At 31.5% G+C, this 17,465-nt stretch overlaps 1 protein-coding gene across 21 annotated transcripts in view; it reads right to left on the bottom strand.

The window, feature by feature from the left end:
- The window catches only part of C2CD5 (C2 calcium dependent domain containing 5), an 82,751-nt gene that overhangs the window by 42,783 nt on the left and 22,503 nt on the right, over positions 1–17,465 (bottom strand). For 5 of the 21 annotated variants that reach the window (XM_081058393.1, XM_081058387.1, XM_081058404.1 and 2 more), the window contains 3 exons: positions 15,495–15,646; positions 10,658–10,743; positions 6,892–7,000 (listed from right to left, as the gene is read on the bottom strand). In XM_081058393.1, the coding sequence (XP_080914519.1) occupies positions 6,892–7,000; positions 10,658–10,743; positions 15,495–15,646 (347 nt within the window). Of the gene's footprint in view, positions 1–4,102; positions 4,169–6,891; positions 7,001–10,000; positions 10,034–10,657; positions 10,744–15,494; positions 15,647–16,648; positions 16,936–17,465 lie in introns of those variants that run through there. The other 16 variants (XM_081058389.1, XM_081058400.1, XM_081058385.1 and 13 more) reach the window with 8 other exon arrangements.

Below are 17,465 nucleotides of genomic sequence, written 5' to 3' on the forward strand. Positions count from 1 at the left end.
ACACAGTGAAACGGTGTAAAAAACAGCCTAGACTAGTGTGTAAACAGGACGTCTGCCTGGCTGACCGATGGTGTTCCCAATCCCCAACACTGCCCAAGGCATGGCAGGCACTCCATGAATATCCACTGAGTAAAAGGCTTCTACTCAAAACTGAAAAAAAAAGTTCTGGATGATCAGACTGATATGTATATTCTATAAATATTTCCTTAAATGTCACCTGACTCACATTACTTTTCAATTATATAGCTACTTTATACTTCCTCGTCACATCCTGAAAAAATATCTAAACTGACATTCATCTGATAAAAGAAAAAAACAACAAATTTCCCCCAACTACACTAAAGACTACTACTAATTAAAGTTATTTGTGTGAGCTATTCAGAAATACTTTTAGTGGTAAATGCAAAAGAAAAAAAAAAGATCATAGCCATTTGAAAAACAATGAACTAGGACTATTAAAATGTATTAAAGAATTTTTTACAACTCAATTTTCAAATAGACTTGAATATAGGATGATCATGACTTATCCTTTTCTTATTCTCAGCTAAAAATTGCCAAAGACCTGTTATCCTCACCACATTCTATTATACTAATTACCAAGCCTTGCTGATTTTACATCCTTAATATTTTGGAAATTTACGGTGAAGAGTGTAAGCCCTGAAGCCAGAGCAGTTAGGTTCAATCGTGGCTCAGCCACTTTGCATTTGACCTTGGAAAACGCTGTTTCAGTTTCCTCATCTGCAAAATGGGAATAGTGCCTACCTCAAATCTGTGTTTTGAGGATTAAATGACCTCCCACCATAAAGAACTTAGCAAAGTACCTGGCACACAGTAAGTGTTCTATAAACTTTAGCTCTCCTGTCACCACCAAACTCTAGGCCATTTATCTGGCCAGACTACTGTGGTCTGCTAACTCATTTCTGTCTCTAGTCGTGCGGCCTTTAAGTCTCTTGTCCACCCTACAGTCAATGATCTAACACAAGTGTGACAACTGGCCACCTTGTCTTATTCCTAGGGACACCCTGTTGCTGGCATGTTACACACAAGGTTTGCAAATGCTGCATCATCCTGCCTAGAAGCAAGATTCATCTTGTCTTTCTCAAAGTCTGTTACTAGGACAGACATAAGAAGCAAGATAAGAAAAGGTAATAATTTTTAAATAAATATTCAAACATTGATTTCTCTTCCTCCTGCTCCATAAAAATACAGAGGGTGCCAAAAAATGTATACACATTTTAAGAAAGGTAAAAACTGTATTAAAATTACACTGATAAGAACCACTTCGAGTATCTCTCGTAATTGCAGAAGTCAAATGTGACTTGTATTCACCTTTTGTTATCAGTATATATTGAGTATTACAATTTTAATACAGTTTTTTCCATTCTTAAAATGTGTATACAAAAAAATAAAAAATTAAAATTAAAAAAATGTGTATACATTTTTTTTTTGGCATCTGTGTTTTCTACGTTTGTAGTTAACACAAACTAAGATAGCAAAGCAGGAGAGAAGGGGACAGGAAAAAAAGCTAAACTAACCAAGACATTTTATACTCAATGGCAAACAACTTAATAAGTATGAAATAACAAACATCATCAAATGAGTACTGGCTAGGATACTATTTTGCAAATGCTACAAGTTTCAGAATCACATTCAAAAGATGTACATTAACATGGCTCCAAATACACTGTTGGAAATATAAATCCATGTGAATCTCCTATATACCTTTAAAAACTGAGCTCAAGAATTACTACCTCTATAAGCTTCCCTGACACATAGAGTCAACGATGCCTTAACACTGTATCTTATATCACACCACACCACTCATTAAACCATTTACATATTTTTCTATCCTCCCACATTATGAGCTTCATGAAAACAGGAGGACGGGCATCTTGGCACAACCTATTATCTAGCAAATTGCATGACACAGAATAAATTCTAGTAAATTTTTGCATATCATATTTCATGAAATATTATTGTATAATATAAAATGTTTTCCTATATCTTTCCACCTGTTAATGTCTGTGAAATAAGAATGTCTAATAATTAATACGTATATTTAATATGGTACTGTTTCTCTTTGCACTTGGAAGGGTATTATTAAATTGATAATACATTATACAATACATAGTATCAGAGAATCCAGGAAATACAGTATAGATGAGCAATTTCTAGCATTAATAAAAACTTTATCAACAATTTCCTTACTGACATGGTCAATTCTTGATTCTCTATGGAAATACAGGACAGCAGTATTCCCTAATTACAGAGAAGAATACATAAATAATTTAAATATATTTACCAGATATATCACATTTTTTTCAGGATCAAGTTATTTTTCCTAAACTACTATCAAAATCTGCCTGATTTCTGAATACGTACAGTTACCATAACGATTCTAATACCTCAGTCAAAACCATACAACTACGAGAACACTAAATTGTCATCTTGTATGTTCTTTTAGTATTCTGTAACTTATACCCATCTATTTTTATCACACACTTACTACCTAACTTTATTTTAAATGATGGCAAGATATACTGCTTCCTCGACCATGTTTCTCCTTGCCAAATTCTATAGCTCTGCTTACACAAGACAAAGTCTTTAATGTGTCTATAAGGTTTCAATTTTGCTTCTTCTACTTCCCAGGACTGTTCTATCTTCCGACTAATACACATCTCATCCTAAATATCTTTGCCCTGACAAGGTTTCAGCTCCTTAAATTTTTAATTAGTCTGCTCTCAGTGTCCCATTCTTACATAATAAGCCTTTTACTCTTACCATTACACTTCATCTGCCTAACGTTTTGAAAATATATTCCCTTTTTTTTAATTTATTGGAGTGACAATTGTTAGTAAAATTACATAGATTTCAGGTGTACAATTTTTATCAAACCAATCCAGCAGGGTATTTTTTAATTTGTTACTAAAAACCAACTACACAGCATTACATTAAAAATAATTGTTTTAATTCTAATCAATGTGAGAACATGTTGGCAAAAACTCAGATAGGAAACAGAGGTAATTTCCCGAAAGATTTACCAACTGACGTCAGTCTAAATCTGCAACGATTGGACCTGATCAGATGACATACTATACTGAATTACGTAAATCTGCATGATAAACATGAGTTACTTCGTAATCAAACATGCATTACTTACATCAGAACTTACATCCTGGACTCCTAAGAACAAAAAAAGTTTACAATATTGAAAAGATTATGGGATGTTATCTTAAAGGCTGAGCCTCTGGATGTTTGTTTTTGTTTTTCTATAAATATATTTTTTGACACCAAGAACTGAAAAGGTTCTTTAGGCAAAATAACAGCTTCTGATACTGAATCAAGATGGTTTTATAATTTAATTCTAATACATAAATGACATAAAAATTTAGATATTTGTATTACTAAGAGAATATGCATTTACCAAAAAGAAAAATTATCTGGCTTTGACTCTAAAACACATCATCAGCTGTAAAGTCACCTTAGTTTAGTTTCTTTAAAAGCTACAAACAATATCCATATGTAAAATTACTTAAAAAAAATAATATTCTCATATGGAAGGGGAAGGAGGAAAGCCTATGAAAGCTGTTAATCCCCCTAAATCTGTTCTAACTTACCAAATTTTGGAACACTTCTAGAATTATATATAAAAATGGTAACAGTTATGCTTTTATAGTATTTATAAAACACTAAATATATTATGTGTTGAAGTTTAGACATACTTTAATATTATCAAGCTAGTCATTTAATACTTATATTTAAAAATTAATATTTCCTTAATCATAAGGTTAATGCCTGTGCCATTTACCTGATATGAAAAATGTCCAAGATGTAATAAATGTAATTTAAAATTATCGTTCTGAAAATTAATCACCTAACAAAAACCATTCATAATTTATATATTTCTTAATTCATTCTAGTTAACACGTTTTTAATTTGCATTTCCATGGAAATTACAAGAATTATAACGTAAATGTACTGAAGAATGTATTATATAACTAAATTGACATTAAACCTATTTAATCTAGAACATTTCTAAAAACTTCACTGAGCTGCCATAATTTTTGTCAGCATATGTAGTACTGAATGACCATTAAAATACCTGAATTGAAACTATTCCAGTCTAGCAGTTTGTAAGATCTTGTGTTACCCATAATTCCGACAAAGGCTGAGTTCAAAACAGCAAATTAGTAGATCAGTTTTAGGTGCAGAATAGTAGGGAAAAAAACAAAAACACTACAAACAAAAACACAATTGACAACACCACTGGACAGGAACTGGAAAGACACAGACAGCAGAGTTAATAAGAAGTAGAAATAGAAAGAGAAGAAGGAGCATGCTATCATAATCTAACATTAACTAAAGTCTAATTATTTAAGATAATTACCTTGATTTTTAAAACCACCCCATTCTTTCCTTTGTTACATGATCCTGTTTGCTTAATATTTAACAGAAGAGAAAGTTCTAAAAGAAATGACTCCAAATAATCCATAGAATTAAGCATGTGGTAGTGGTTTTAAAATAAGATTTTTTCCTTCTACCCTCAGTGTGAAATACAAATTTCCCATGTTCACTAGTCAAAAAATAACTCCAAGATCCATTTCAGAGTGCAAATACAGCACTTTTAACGTTAGCACATGCATCTCAATCCACCCTAAGTTTCTCTCAGCGGAGTAATTCAGTGTCATAAAATTAATTCATCATCATTATGGTAGATGCTAATCTAGAGTTTTGTTTTAACATTCAGCTTTTTTCAACAAACAAAAATTTTTTCATAAATATTTATTTAAGGGGCTGGAAGATTAATAAGATGTTCTTAAGAAAATGTTCCTTTTTAATGCATGATACATATATAAAGCAACACAAAGAATATGATATTTATATCAAAATAATGTAATATTGGAACCATTAGAATATATAATTGATTTGTATTAAACTGAAAATAAAACAAAATTAAAATATAACTTATATACCATTAAAAGCATTTATATATATATATATATATATATATATATATATATATATATATATATTTATATATATGCCCATGATTGTTTGGGAAACAGTCCATCGGTAACTGAGGATTTCTATGTGTGAATTGAAAAAGTATTCTGAAAGGGAAGGAAAGAAAGAAAATGGATGATCTAGTAATTACAATACACAAAATGTATTCTGTAATAAGGATTCCTATTTTATTCCCTGGGCTTGGATTCTTACATTTCTGACATAGCTAGAATAACTGGCAAGTATGAAAAACTCCATGAAACAGTTTTTCTGTAAAAAAATAATGCGATTTTAAATATAGCTCTCTACTTAATCTTATTTATGTGACCTTCATTTGTTCTCCCAGAGTCTACAGGTTACTCAGGGTACCTGGAAGCAACAATAAAATCAAAATGTTTTCAGAAAACTGGAGATATCACCAATAATTTAATGTATTCCTGAAACGATTTTCGAAATTGCTCTATCAGCGGGTGCCATCTACCGAAATATTTGAGTCAGTGGTCTATAGAAACACAGGTAACTAGCCATGGGTCACAGTTAATGTCAGATATCTTAACCCAGTATTTCCTTTTACTTTCCAAATCATTCAAGTTCCTAAACACAAAGATATGGAACTTGGCAGTCTTCGAGATCTCAATACATTAAAATGGCATCTAAATTTGCCTTTAATTACTGCAGAATATACAAATACTACATGAAGAAAAGATCTTAAGTTGACCAGAAAAATAAAAAGGGGGGAAAAATAATAACAGAAGAAAAAGAGAAGACTGATGCTTAAAATATGTACTTGATCAGAGTAAAATAATCCTAGCTAGTATTGCTTTTCTGAACTCTTGTTCAGGGTCTAGAAAAATTTCATTCCGTTTTTCTTTTATTAACTCAAATGACATGAAACTACAGGGCACACATTATTTTTTTTAATCTAAAAGAATGGTAATGCTCTGTATCCTCAAAATCATTATCTGCAAAGTTTTGCATGCAATAATCTCAAAGTATTTTACTCTTTTTATAGCAGTCAATATAAGCCTCAGGAAGAGGTTATTGGAAGTGACAATTTCAGATTTTCAAAAATATACATGTATATATGCCAAATAAAAATGCTAATGCATCATCAAGTTTAAGGCATGTCATTAAAATCATAAATGAGTTGAGCAAGTTACTGGGCATCTCATCCATCAGAGATGAAAGAACACATTCCATACGAAAAGTTCCTACCACAATTATCACACTTATTTTAGATTTAGAAAAATTATCAAAGCATTTCTAATCCAAGGGCTTGAAATTACTAGGACTTTTGATGCTTTTCTTACTTTATAATCATAGGTCCATTTTTTAAAGAAGTGAGCAACTTACTATTCTTATTCACTTATATAGATTGAAGAGCTACAGAAAAGAAACCAAGGAACCAGACAGAAGTTGTTGTTTTTTAGATACTCTACACAATGTTTACAATTACATTTTAAAAGAATACTTCTTTTAGGAATAAGGAAATGACTCAAATAATCTATAGTTATTACTAATAAAAAGAATTAACACCTTAGGTTAATGACCACAATGGTTTAATTGTAAAATTTGTTATCTACTTAGGTCAAAGAAAATAGCTGACCAAAAAGTTACTTAAGGATTCCCTCAAAGTGATACTTTGGCCAAAAATGAATCAAGATTTGTTTGTTTGTTTTGTATAAAAAAGAACTAAACTGTACTTCTACTTAGTTTGATCATTTTTAATTAAGATTACTGCAAATATTTTAAAGTAACGTGTCAATTCATACTCTTTTTCATTTCTCTTTCAGATAGATTTGGCTTAAAAAAAAATTATAAAAATCTCTTTTAATAATCATAATATGAGCAAATAAAACATTTAAAACAAACTTTGAAAAAACATACCAGGATTGTGGATACGATCCAAAAGCTTCACAGAGCGTGCACTAACAACACCCCCAACATGCACAAGAAATCCAGGAGGAAACGCAGTCAAGGTAAAAAATGGAAATTCCTAGGAGAAAAAATAGGGGGAAAAATACAACTGACTGTGTGTCAAGTACAAAAATTTGTTTGTTACAAAGCTTGTCATAAGGAAGTGAATTCTCTCCCTTAACAACAGGCTACCAATTATACATTACACATGCTCTGTAATTAAGTTTCCTGGGATGTTTAGAGTTCTGAATCCATTTACCTATATATATCACATCATACAGAATCCTAGCGCTCTTTATATCAATTCTCAATGAGAAAAATGTTCTTGAGCTCCAATTTGAGATATCTGAACACACATTTCCTTCCTCTCAATCTCCTACTCTGAAGCAACTTCACAATGAGATGAGGAGACTCCCCTGCCCCTGTACTCCATATCTACTTCTCAGTGAGGTAGACTCACTTTCATATACACAACCAATTCCAGGCTACTGGTAAAGATGCTGAAGGCCTAGGGCAGCAGGTCTACAAGAATGTGGGACTGAGGGAGGGGGAGTGAGAACATGAGATTTGTTGGTTAAGAGATATGTAAAAGGTGAAGGGAAATAACAAGTTGAGGTGGGTAGAGAATCACTATGTAAGATTATTTACACTATCAACATCAGGACAGTAGGAGAAAATGTAAATTCATAAATGTATATTAAGGAAAGGGGACAGGTATGTAGATGACAGCAAGGGAGGCAATACAATTCCACATGTTCTTCAAAGCTTTATTCTCCCCTTCTCTCTCAAGGACATCAATCTTGTCAATTTAGAGACAAAGAGAAGCATGCAAGGGAGAAATAGTGGAGAAAGGAAATTCACTGAAATAGTACCCAGAATACAGGGGAGCTCCTATAGCTGACCAAATACGGAGACTTCTCACATTGCTTAGATTGGATGCCGATCAGGGAAACTAAGTATCTGACTTGTCTGGTTGCCAAGATTAATGTAGCTCACTTAGTCAGAAGTCACTTACCTCAGAACCTAAGAACTGGACAATCAACAAAATAGGGCTCTTATCTGTAAAAAGAACTGTCACAGTTCCAAGTACTAAAGTTTATGTACTTTATTCATAAGAAATCCCCACAGATCATATTCATAGAATGGCCTATAGTAATTATAAATATGTAACTTCAGGGACATGTTCTAAAAATCTATCAGCATCTTTTATTTCTAGACCACAGTAGACTAAATGCAGCAAATAAAAGCTAGGACATAAAGAGATACAGAATCTACTAGAAGCAAGTACACTAAAAGCAGCAAGATTACTGACTGCAGAATATGAACTTAAAGCATGGAGAATGTGAACTCACCAAAGCATAACCCACAAAACAGCCACTTGGGAGTCATTCAGCACCAAGGCATACAGTCCTGCACACCTCAGCCACCAACCCATGACAACACAGTATAAAATATGTATGTGTGTATGTGTATATACACATACACACATACACATTTAGAAATTAATTCTGCTAGAATTTAAAAATCATCTTTAAATTAACAAGGGCAAGAAAACGTAGGCTATGTAATTAAAAGTTAAAAAAAAAAAAAAAAGTCTGTGGAAGTGGGTAGGTTTGGCCCAGCTGATAGGCAAAGGCAAAGGAAGAGAAGGGAAAAGATGGAAAGGAAACTTCCCTTAAATGTTATTATAAAATGTTATTATAAAATGTTTAGTCAAAATGCTCCCTTATTGCCATCTGAATTTTTTTAATGTAAGTTTTAAATGAGAAATGTACAGCGGCTAAGCTTGTACTATTAGAAACTTCAGTATTTTACCTAATAAGTTAAATCTTAATTATTTCTTTTCAATTTTAAGAACAGTGAAGTTTTAAAATGTCCTCAAAATACTGAGGCACAGTATAAAAAAGCACTTCACATTTACTCTTCATACTTAAACATTTCAAATATTCTAGACAAAAGACACTGAAAACAAAATTTCTGTAAGCTAAATGGGAAACAGTACTTCTTTCTAAAACTGAGAAATAAATTGGGTAAATTCACATGTTGAAATTCACATGCATATAAGATTTTCGATTATGAAAAAAATAAACCTAAATGATTTCTCTATTTGGGATTCTTTGATGCTTATCTCTAAATTTCAGAAGATGGGATAAGGGGACAAGAGGGACTGCGTCACATTAGCATGGTCACAGCAGAAAAAGTAGGGGAATGGCTGCCCAAGCAGGCAGAGGCCCACTCTGGCAACTATCCCTGTCTTCCATGTCCCCAGTTCCTTCCATCAGCACATCCACTCCCTTTAACACAAAAAAATGTAACCTAGAGTAAATAAAAATGGCACTGTTATTTAACCCAAACTACATCTCCAGACAACCTTCTCAGACGAGCTACTGCTGATACCTACAACTGACTGTTACAGACCCATCACCTCCACCATCACCAGCAACTACTAGGGAGCGCTCACAATATGCCAGCTCTGTGCAAAGCATCTTAAAATTATGCTTTATACTCTTTCCCTTACCCTAAGAGGGAGGTACTACCATCTCCACGCTTTAGGTGAAAAACTGAGTTCAAGAGGGTCTAGACTCTTTCTGAGCAAACCTTATCACCTGGCTTCCTGTCATTTCTGGTTAAAACACTAAGTTAAAGAGTTGATTTTAATCTCTAGTCTATTATTATACCTGATGAATTTACAGGTTCTCTTCCATTGAAGAGGAATGCATCCTTTTACAAGTATTTGTTATTTCTTTTCTGTTTTTTTTTAATGCTAGTGTAAAATAGAACTTGTAAATGAAAATTCTGTAAATGCTTGTAACTTCCAAATCAGACATAATGAGAGCTATGGAACTGCGCCTTAAAATAACTGACATGACATAAAATCATGCACTATATTAGTTAAGTAGAAAACCAAAAAAATAAGCCTCAGTGCTATTAAATTAAAAAAAAAAACTTTGCATTATGAAAGAAAAACAAGCTGGCAACATTTGTTAAAAGCTCAAATAAAACTTAAATGATCAAGATTAAAAGTAGAAAAGCTACCAATACAAGAAATAGGCTATATCACACATGTTCAGAAACATACCCGCCTTCTACAGAACCTATGAGGCGATCCTCCCTTAGCAATGAAGTTTATACAAAAATAAAAAATAAAGAGAAAAATCATCCAAAAACTTTAATTCTTCATTTTCCCATTTAACATATTTAATAAAGCATTACACTTACAATAATGAAAAGAGATATACTCATACTGAACAAACTACATTATTTATTTTAATCTGTAGAAATGTGGAATCTGTGCATTTCTTACCCCTAGGAGACTGGTCAGTGATAAAAATAATATCAGCAAATAGATATATTAAAGTACTAAAATAATATTTTTACTATAATACAACTAAAATATTTTTCTGAAAAAAATATCTATTATTTCTCTTTCTGTCACTTTAATGTAAAATTAGAAATGATTTCATCACTCAAATAATATTTCCAAATACACTATTTCTAATAAAAGACGAAAACAAAACAAAAAGTTATAGAATTATTCCAAATTAAAAGTAATTATTTAAAAAAAAGTAATTATTCATAAACAAATTACTTTGACATTTAATACACATTGGACTTTGAAGTTACAATATTACAGATACATGATCAAAATCAGTATGGAAATAAGTTATAAGTATATGGAAGCATGATAATAAAATCATATTAACAGTGTAAGGATAAGGAATCTTGAGTGACTTACCCTCTGTTCTAATGCTGACTGAGTCTGTTGTCTTAAAAGAGCTTTAAATGGCCCCCCTTCTTTTCCAGCACTACCACTTCCCATTCCTACAGAACAGCAGTACATAAATAACCAAAAAAACAGCTATAGAAACAGAAAGATTAATTGCATTCATCTTTATAAATATCGTGAGTTAAAATAATCCAAACATTTAAAGTATTTGGGATGGCAACTAAGCACATATTTACTCTGTTTTAGTCACAGTTTATTTTAGAAGCAAGATGTTAAAGTCCTACTGATCACAGCTAGTTTTAGACTTATTTCATTCTAAAAATTACTTTAAAAATTATGTTAAGGTGTTGAATTTTTGTATAATATTCAATTTTTAAAAGTTGAGTCTTCTAACAAATAATAATCAAGATAATACCAATTACTTACACTAACAATTTAAAAATACTAAAGTAAGAGAAACAAATGTTTGTTTAAAAGTAAATATAGAGAGGAAAAGCACTAGCTGTACTTCCTTAAAATATTCCAAAACTCTCTAAAGAGCATGAATTTTAGGCAATTTTGAACTATAGTCAAATCTATTTTCTGATCACTTCCCATTCCTAAACAAACATTCATGACAAAACAGTATTAATGTCCATAGTTTTCCACACTCATTTGCAAAAATCAACATAAAAATTTATTTTTAAATTAAAAATCACAAACATATAATAAACATCACAAATGTACATAGTTATGGATGAAAGAATTATATTGCCCAAGCTCTTAGGTGTATTTTTTAAAGACTTAATTTTAAATTTCTCTTCTTTTATTCTTTTGATAATACCAATAGACCAACTATGGTCAAAGAGTTATAGAAAGCAGGGGACAGGTGAGAAGCATTTCCTCTACAGAGTTAATAGTTCAATCCCACCCTTTTAAACTGAAGATACATACAGTCAGATTTACTACAATGACTTAAAAAAAGGAACTACATAATTTACTTTTACATTTTTAGCTGTTCTTGGATAAGGAAACAAAAGTTAGCATGTGTATAGTCCCATTTTTTTAAAAAAGGAAATTAATTTTCTTGTAATAACCTAAACATGACTTTTAGAGACTATACAATACTAAACATAGAAAGGAAACTAAGATCTTTACATGAAGCATATTGAAAGCCATAAAATAAAAGGTAATTTTATTTTCTGAATTGAAATATCAGAAAATACAGCAGAATAATTTGAAAATTAAAGCAATGGACAGAAAAAAAATTGGATAATGAAAGAATATTACCAAAATAAGACTTAAACTGATTCAAACAGAATAATTTACTCATGTAACCATATGGTTTAGCAACATGATGATACAGGTCCAACACGAAGAGTTGGTGTGAAGGGAAGGAAAGTAAAGCATCTAAAACAGAAACTCTAGTAAATGAGAACCTAATAATTATTGAAAATATGCATATCTATGCCCTTAGGCATGTAACTTTTTAACATATAATTTTAGCAGAATATTCATAATTATCCAACAAGTAATCCTCAATCATGTCCTTAGGACAATTCTAATCCTTTAAATCTGTCTTCCAATAAAAAAAATAAATAAGTACATCCTGTGTAAATTACCCACTACTTCTTTGTAATATGAAATAATTTTTTTTCAAAAATGATTCAAAATAAAGGGATTAAAAAGCTGACATAATGTGATCCTACCAGAAGCAGCCAGGAACAGCTCTTCACTGAAAGAAACACTTTTCCTCAGAACTGGGCTGACAAGGCTAGAATGATGAGGGGAAAGGCTAGATTCCGAGAGGAGGTGACAGGACTTTTTAAGATGAAGGGAACCACAAGAAAGAGAGGGGGATCTGGGACACAGGTAAATCCTAGGCCCCTGTGGGTAAGGTGCTGTGGAGGAAAGTAGCAGAGAAAAGATGAAGATTCAGAAGATGATTAGAAAACACAAGATAAGGAAAGCAATGACGAAGCAAAACATAACAGTAAAAATGAATTTTAAAATGCATACACAAATTACACTAAGCATATGAAGTCATTAGCAAGACCATCTATCCAACATAATATAAATAAAAAGCAGTCTAAAACTTAACAAAACCTTTACAAACTTTGCATTCATTAAAAATTTTTAAATCACGAACATAAGATTTTATGCCATTCTAATCAGTTTAGCTGATTTCTTAAAAACGCTTAAATTACCTGTCTTATTTTGCTTAAAAATATATAAAGTTAAAATGTATCACGTTACAAATTTTTAAAGCCAGAGACTGTTGCCTCAAACATAAACACTTAAAGTGGTAGAGTTCTTCAAATGTTACTAGAACATAGCCCTTATGAGTATTTAAACTGAATACCCATAAAAAAATCTAACAGTACCACATTAAGGAGTTGTCATTAATTTTAAATAAATAAAATATTAACTTCTTTCTGTCCAGCTTAAAGATGTCTGCTAATGCATATTTTTCCTCTAAAATTTTAAGTACTCAAATCTGACCACGTTACTGTTTGCATTTACAAAGACTTGAATATCTAAGGGCCAAATATCCTCTGATCACAAAAACTAGATACATGGTTAACAATCTGACTAGAAAAAGTAAAAATTAGCTTGAGTTAGGTGTTGAATCAATATCCTATCATTAGCATTCTAAAACTCTACTATGATTAGTTGAGTACTTGGAAAAAAATATGAAAATAAAACGTAAAATATCAAAAATTAGAATTAGAAATCAATCAATACGAATTTTTTTAAAAAACAAGAGCTCTCTGAAAAACAGGTGAGAGCTTTACTACAGGTGTAGCATAACTACAAATAGAAAAAAAAACTTTATCAGTCTAAAGTGTATTAACTTTATTCTACTGTTGGCTCCCTAGTTTACATATAATAAATCAATCATAATCAGCTTATCTATTCTATTTCTCAAGAGACTGATTTTGTATATAGGTAAATTAGAAGGCAGAGAATCATGAAATACATACTGAATTACAGCTTTAGACATTTTAGAACAATTATAATTTTGCCATTTAAAATCTTCACAAGAAATGGGAATGTTCCTAGGGAGTATCTGAAGATATTCAAGGACTCATGATAAAGCCAAAGGACTAAAAATGGCTAATATCCTATAAATATGCTATTGAGATCATGAATAATTATAGGCAAAACAATTTATTTAGAGGTAGCTTATAAATATAGAACTACATGAGAATAATACCTCTTATAAATGAATTTTTAAAAATTGAAAATTTGGAACTAGAAAACAAAATGCAAAAAAATTTTCACTTGGTAATACAACTGACTGCCTACTAGAAAACTAACAGAAGAGTAGACTGGTTCAGTTAATTTATTGCTTGACAATCTTCTTTAGGCTTGGCCTTTGTGGTGAATTAAAGAAAGAAAAACAGAAGGACCAAGGAAATACTTTTAAAAATTTATCTGTGGTATAGCAAAGAAAAATAAAGATAAGAACATTAAAAAATGGCCTACAATACACACACAAAAAAAACAGCCAGTGGACAAAGCCTCAAAACTATTAAGAAAACTTCGTCTTCAAATACTATCCTAAGTCTTTCTTGTTTTGATTGTTATGAATTCAAGGCCAGAATCTCATTCTTTATTTAAAAAAAAATAAGAAAGAAAAAGAAAAAGAAAACCCACTACAATTTAAATGGTTCAATTTTATGACATGAATATACTTAAGATGTCACATGCCAACACATCCATTACTATCAAATATCAATTATTTTTAGATGTTCCTCATAAGTACATGTATGTAAAAATAAAGCTATTCTTTTCAAAGAATTGGATATTCATAATTATCTTCTTTATATTCTATGACATTTATAAAAACAGGTATTAAATCTACAGGCTTATTTTTCTTAATGCCCTTTCTTTGTTTTGGAAGTAGCACTGGTTCTAGAATTAAGATTTCTTTTCATTGCCTTCATAAAATCTGGGGTCATTTTATAAATATCTTGTCTAATATAACAATAAGGTCATTAAAGATAAATTAAAAAATAACACAAACAAGAACTACACAAAATGTTTTCATTAATCTGGCAAGAAAACTGCCAGACCGAAATACTATTTACAAAAACTGAAAACTATTAATTTTGAAACATTTTATTTATTTTCTATTTTTCTTGAGAATAATAATTTAATGATGAAATAAGCTAATTCTATTTTAGGGAGTAAGGAGCTAATTTAATTTTTATCAATTTTTTATCATAAAACATTCATAAAAACTCAAAGTATTATCAAAACACACAGAGGAAAAAATAGTAAATTTCATACAGTGATAAATATGCAATAAGTAAAACAAAATTGCTATTTTCTAATCTAGAGAGTAAGACTAGCAAAATCAAACATTTTAAATAACAAGAATTTAATAGATATATGTACTCCATTATAACCATTCTAGTTGTTCTTAATATTTTTCCATGATAAACTCTTAGAATTAAATTCAGAAATAGAAACAATGAATTAAAAATGCTTATACTGCATGAGGAATTGGATTACAAACTACTAGTGGTACTTTCTATTTAAATGCTGCTTTAAGATGTTATTCCTCTTAATTTGAGCATGAACTGAAAAATATCTATATGCAAAAATAAATCCTGGACTTCATATCTACACTATGATTACATCAACAAAATGTAGATCTCTTAAACACGATTAATTTCTGAACTATACAAAACTTTCATATTTTAATTGTAGTAACTAAAAATGATCAGTATTCACATTATCTTTTAACTTAAATGCCAAAAACAGGAGAAAAGGCTTGGATGGAAAGCTAATAAGGAACAGAAACAAATTTGAAGAAAAAAAAAAAGAAAGAAAGAAAAGGTGGGTGGAAGCGCCTTACCAGTTTTGGGTGTCAAACTCAAATCTGTGTCAGAAGAAGAGGACTGTCGACTGTAGGACTTGGAAGGTGAAAAGGAATAAGTTTGGTTTTTCAGAGGGGTTGAGGGTCCTGATGAGTGAGTATTGGGGTTGGGATCTTCATTGAAGGGAATCCTGCCAGAAGAAGGTGGAGAAATATTAAGTAATCATGTGCCAAAGGACTTGACGGAAGGCAGCATGATCCAAACACCAGGAAAGTATTGGGGCACGACCAACAGTCATTTCTTAAGTGTGGAGCTGGGTCTGAGGCCAAAGTCAACCAATTTCTGTTTAACCGTTCATCATTCTTCAGATAAATAATTATCTGCATTGAAACAGTTAGTAAGCCAAGTAAAAACGCAAAAAAGAATGAAATGACAGACTAAGAGGGTAAAAAATATTAAAAGGACAAATAAAAAAATAAATACATGACTGAAAATACTTTCAAATAATGCCTTTTGAAGTTACAAATGAAAAAAATGACTGCCAATGGTGTGTGTAAATATTCACAATTGTTTTTATATTTGCACACACACACACACACACACAAATATCTTCAAAAGAAAAATGTTTCCTTATCCTATAGCATCAAGAATGCCACAGCTAAAAACACAGCAGAGAGGAAAATGAACATAGCTATACAGAAAGGTTGCATTTTATACAGAATAGTCGCTTACCTGTTTTCCAATAGCTCTCTTCCACAGAATGAAAGAGACCCTACTGTAACAAGTTTTGCACACAAAAAAATAAGCAAATCGGAAGCTTTGGCAACTGTTTCATTTAGAATCCAATCACCAATTTTATTTCTAACCATACAAATGTACGGTTGTACATACAAATGTAGTTATAATGGCAAAAATACGTACTGGAGGATTCTCCTAAAAACTCAGAGCACACACACACAGAATAGGGTCCTTAGAGGATCTATGGAAGAGACTCTGGAAGCTGGAAGGACACTTTCACTTTCATGTAGTGACAGCTAAATACAGGATTTCTTCACTGCAGCTGGACTTCAAGAAAGAAAAGGAGGAAGCCAACACTTGTGGTACCTGCCTACGCTACCTGCCTGCCTGCCCTCTGCAGCCACTCTGCCTGTGGCCTGCCTTCCCCAGCTCTGGAGTCTGAGCAGTCTCGTACCAGTATAGATGAGAGTGGGAACAGACACAGAGAAGTTCTGAGTAAGTCGAGAGCCAGTAGCAGTGTGAATTGGGCTGTTGTGAGTCGAGCGGCATCCATGGCTTGGAGGATGGACCAGCGGAGACCTGAGGGAATTTGTGGTCAAAGCGGAAGAAAAGAAAACAATACATACAACAGATAGCAAAGTTATGTTAAAATAATTTCAAAGGAGCTTTAGTTAGGGGAAAGGAATTATTTTGTTAATCCGTAGCATGCAAAAAACAAGTTGAAATTTAAAAAAAAGCTAAATATTCATTCATTAGGGTATAGCTATAGTTTTTAAAGGCTCAGATTAATAAATTAGGACTGTGAATCAGAAGAACGGCAAGCAGAATTGTCAGTGGAATCAAAATTTTTAAAAAGACTAAGATTTGGATTTTAAGTTGCTCTAAAACTTTTGTTATGATTTTCATCACCATAGAGGTTACTACACAGTATTTTAGGGAGAAAACACCCATAAAAGTGAAAAGTCAAATATAAAGTTCTTATATTACCTTTGAAACTGAGATATGAATAATTATTGACATAACTATAAAGAAAGTTTAACTAACAAAACTGTTTCTGTCAAGATAGGAGTACTATATGAACAATGATGGCATAAAGAGAAGTGAGTGAACTGCATGTATATAATTCAGATATAAACAGTCCGTATTTTTGCACACCAAGTATATAGCTGAGAACCAGGTTACACTGGGAACAAAACAAAGAAACACTGCTTTTAAAAATACATTAATAAAGCAATGTAAAAGATTTTTGTTTAGCTCTCAAACAGAATATA

The sequence above is a fragment of the Rhinolophus hipposideros genome (assembly GCF_964194185.1).
Source record: "Rhinolophus hipposideros genome assembly, chromosome: 9".
NCBI classification, from domain to species: Eukaryota; Metazoa; Chordata; class Mammalia; order Chiroptera; family Rhinolophidae; genus Rhinolophus; species Rhinolophus hipposideros.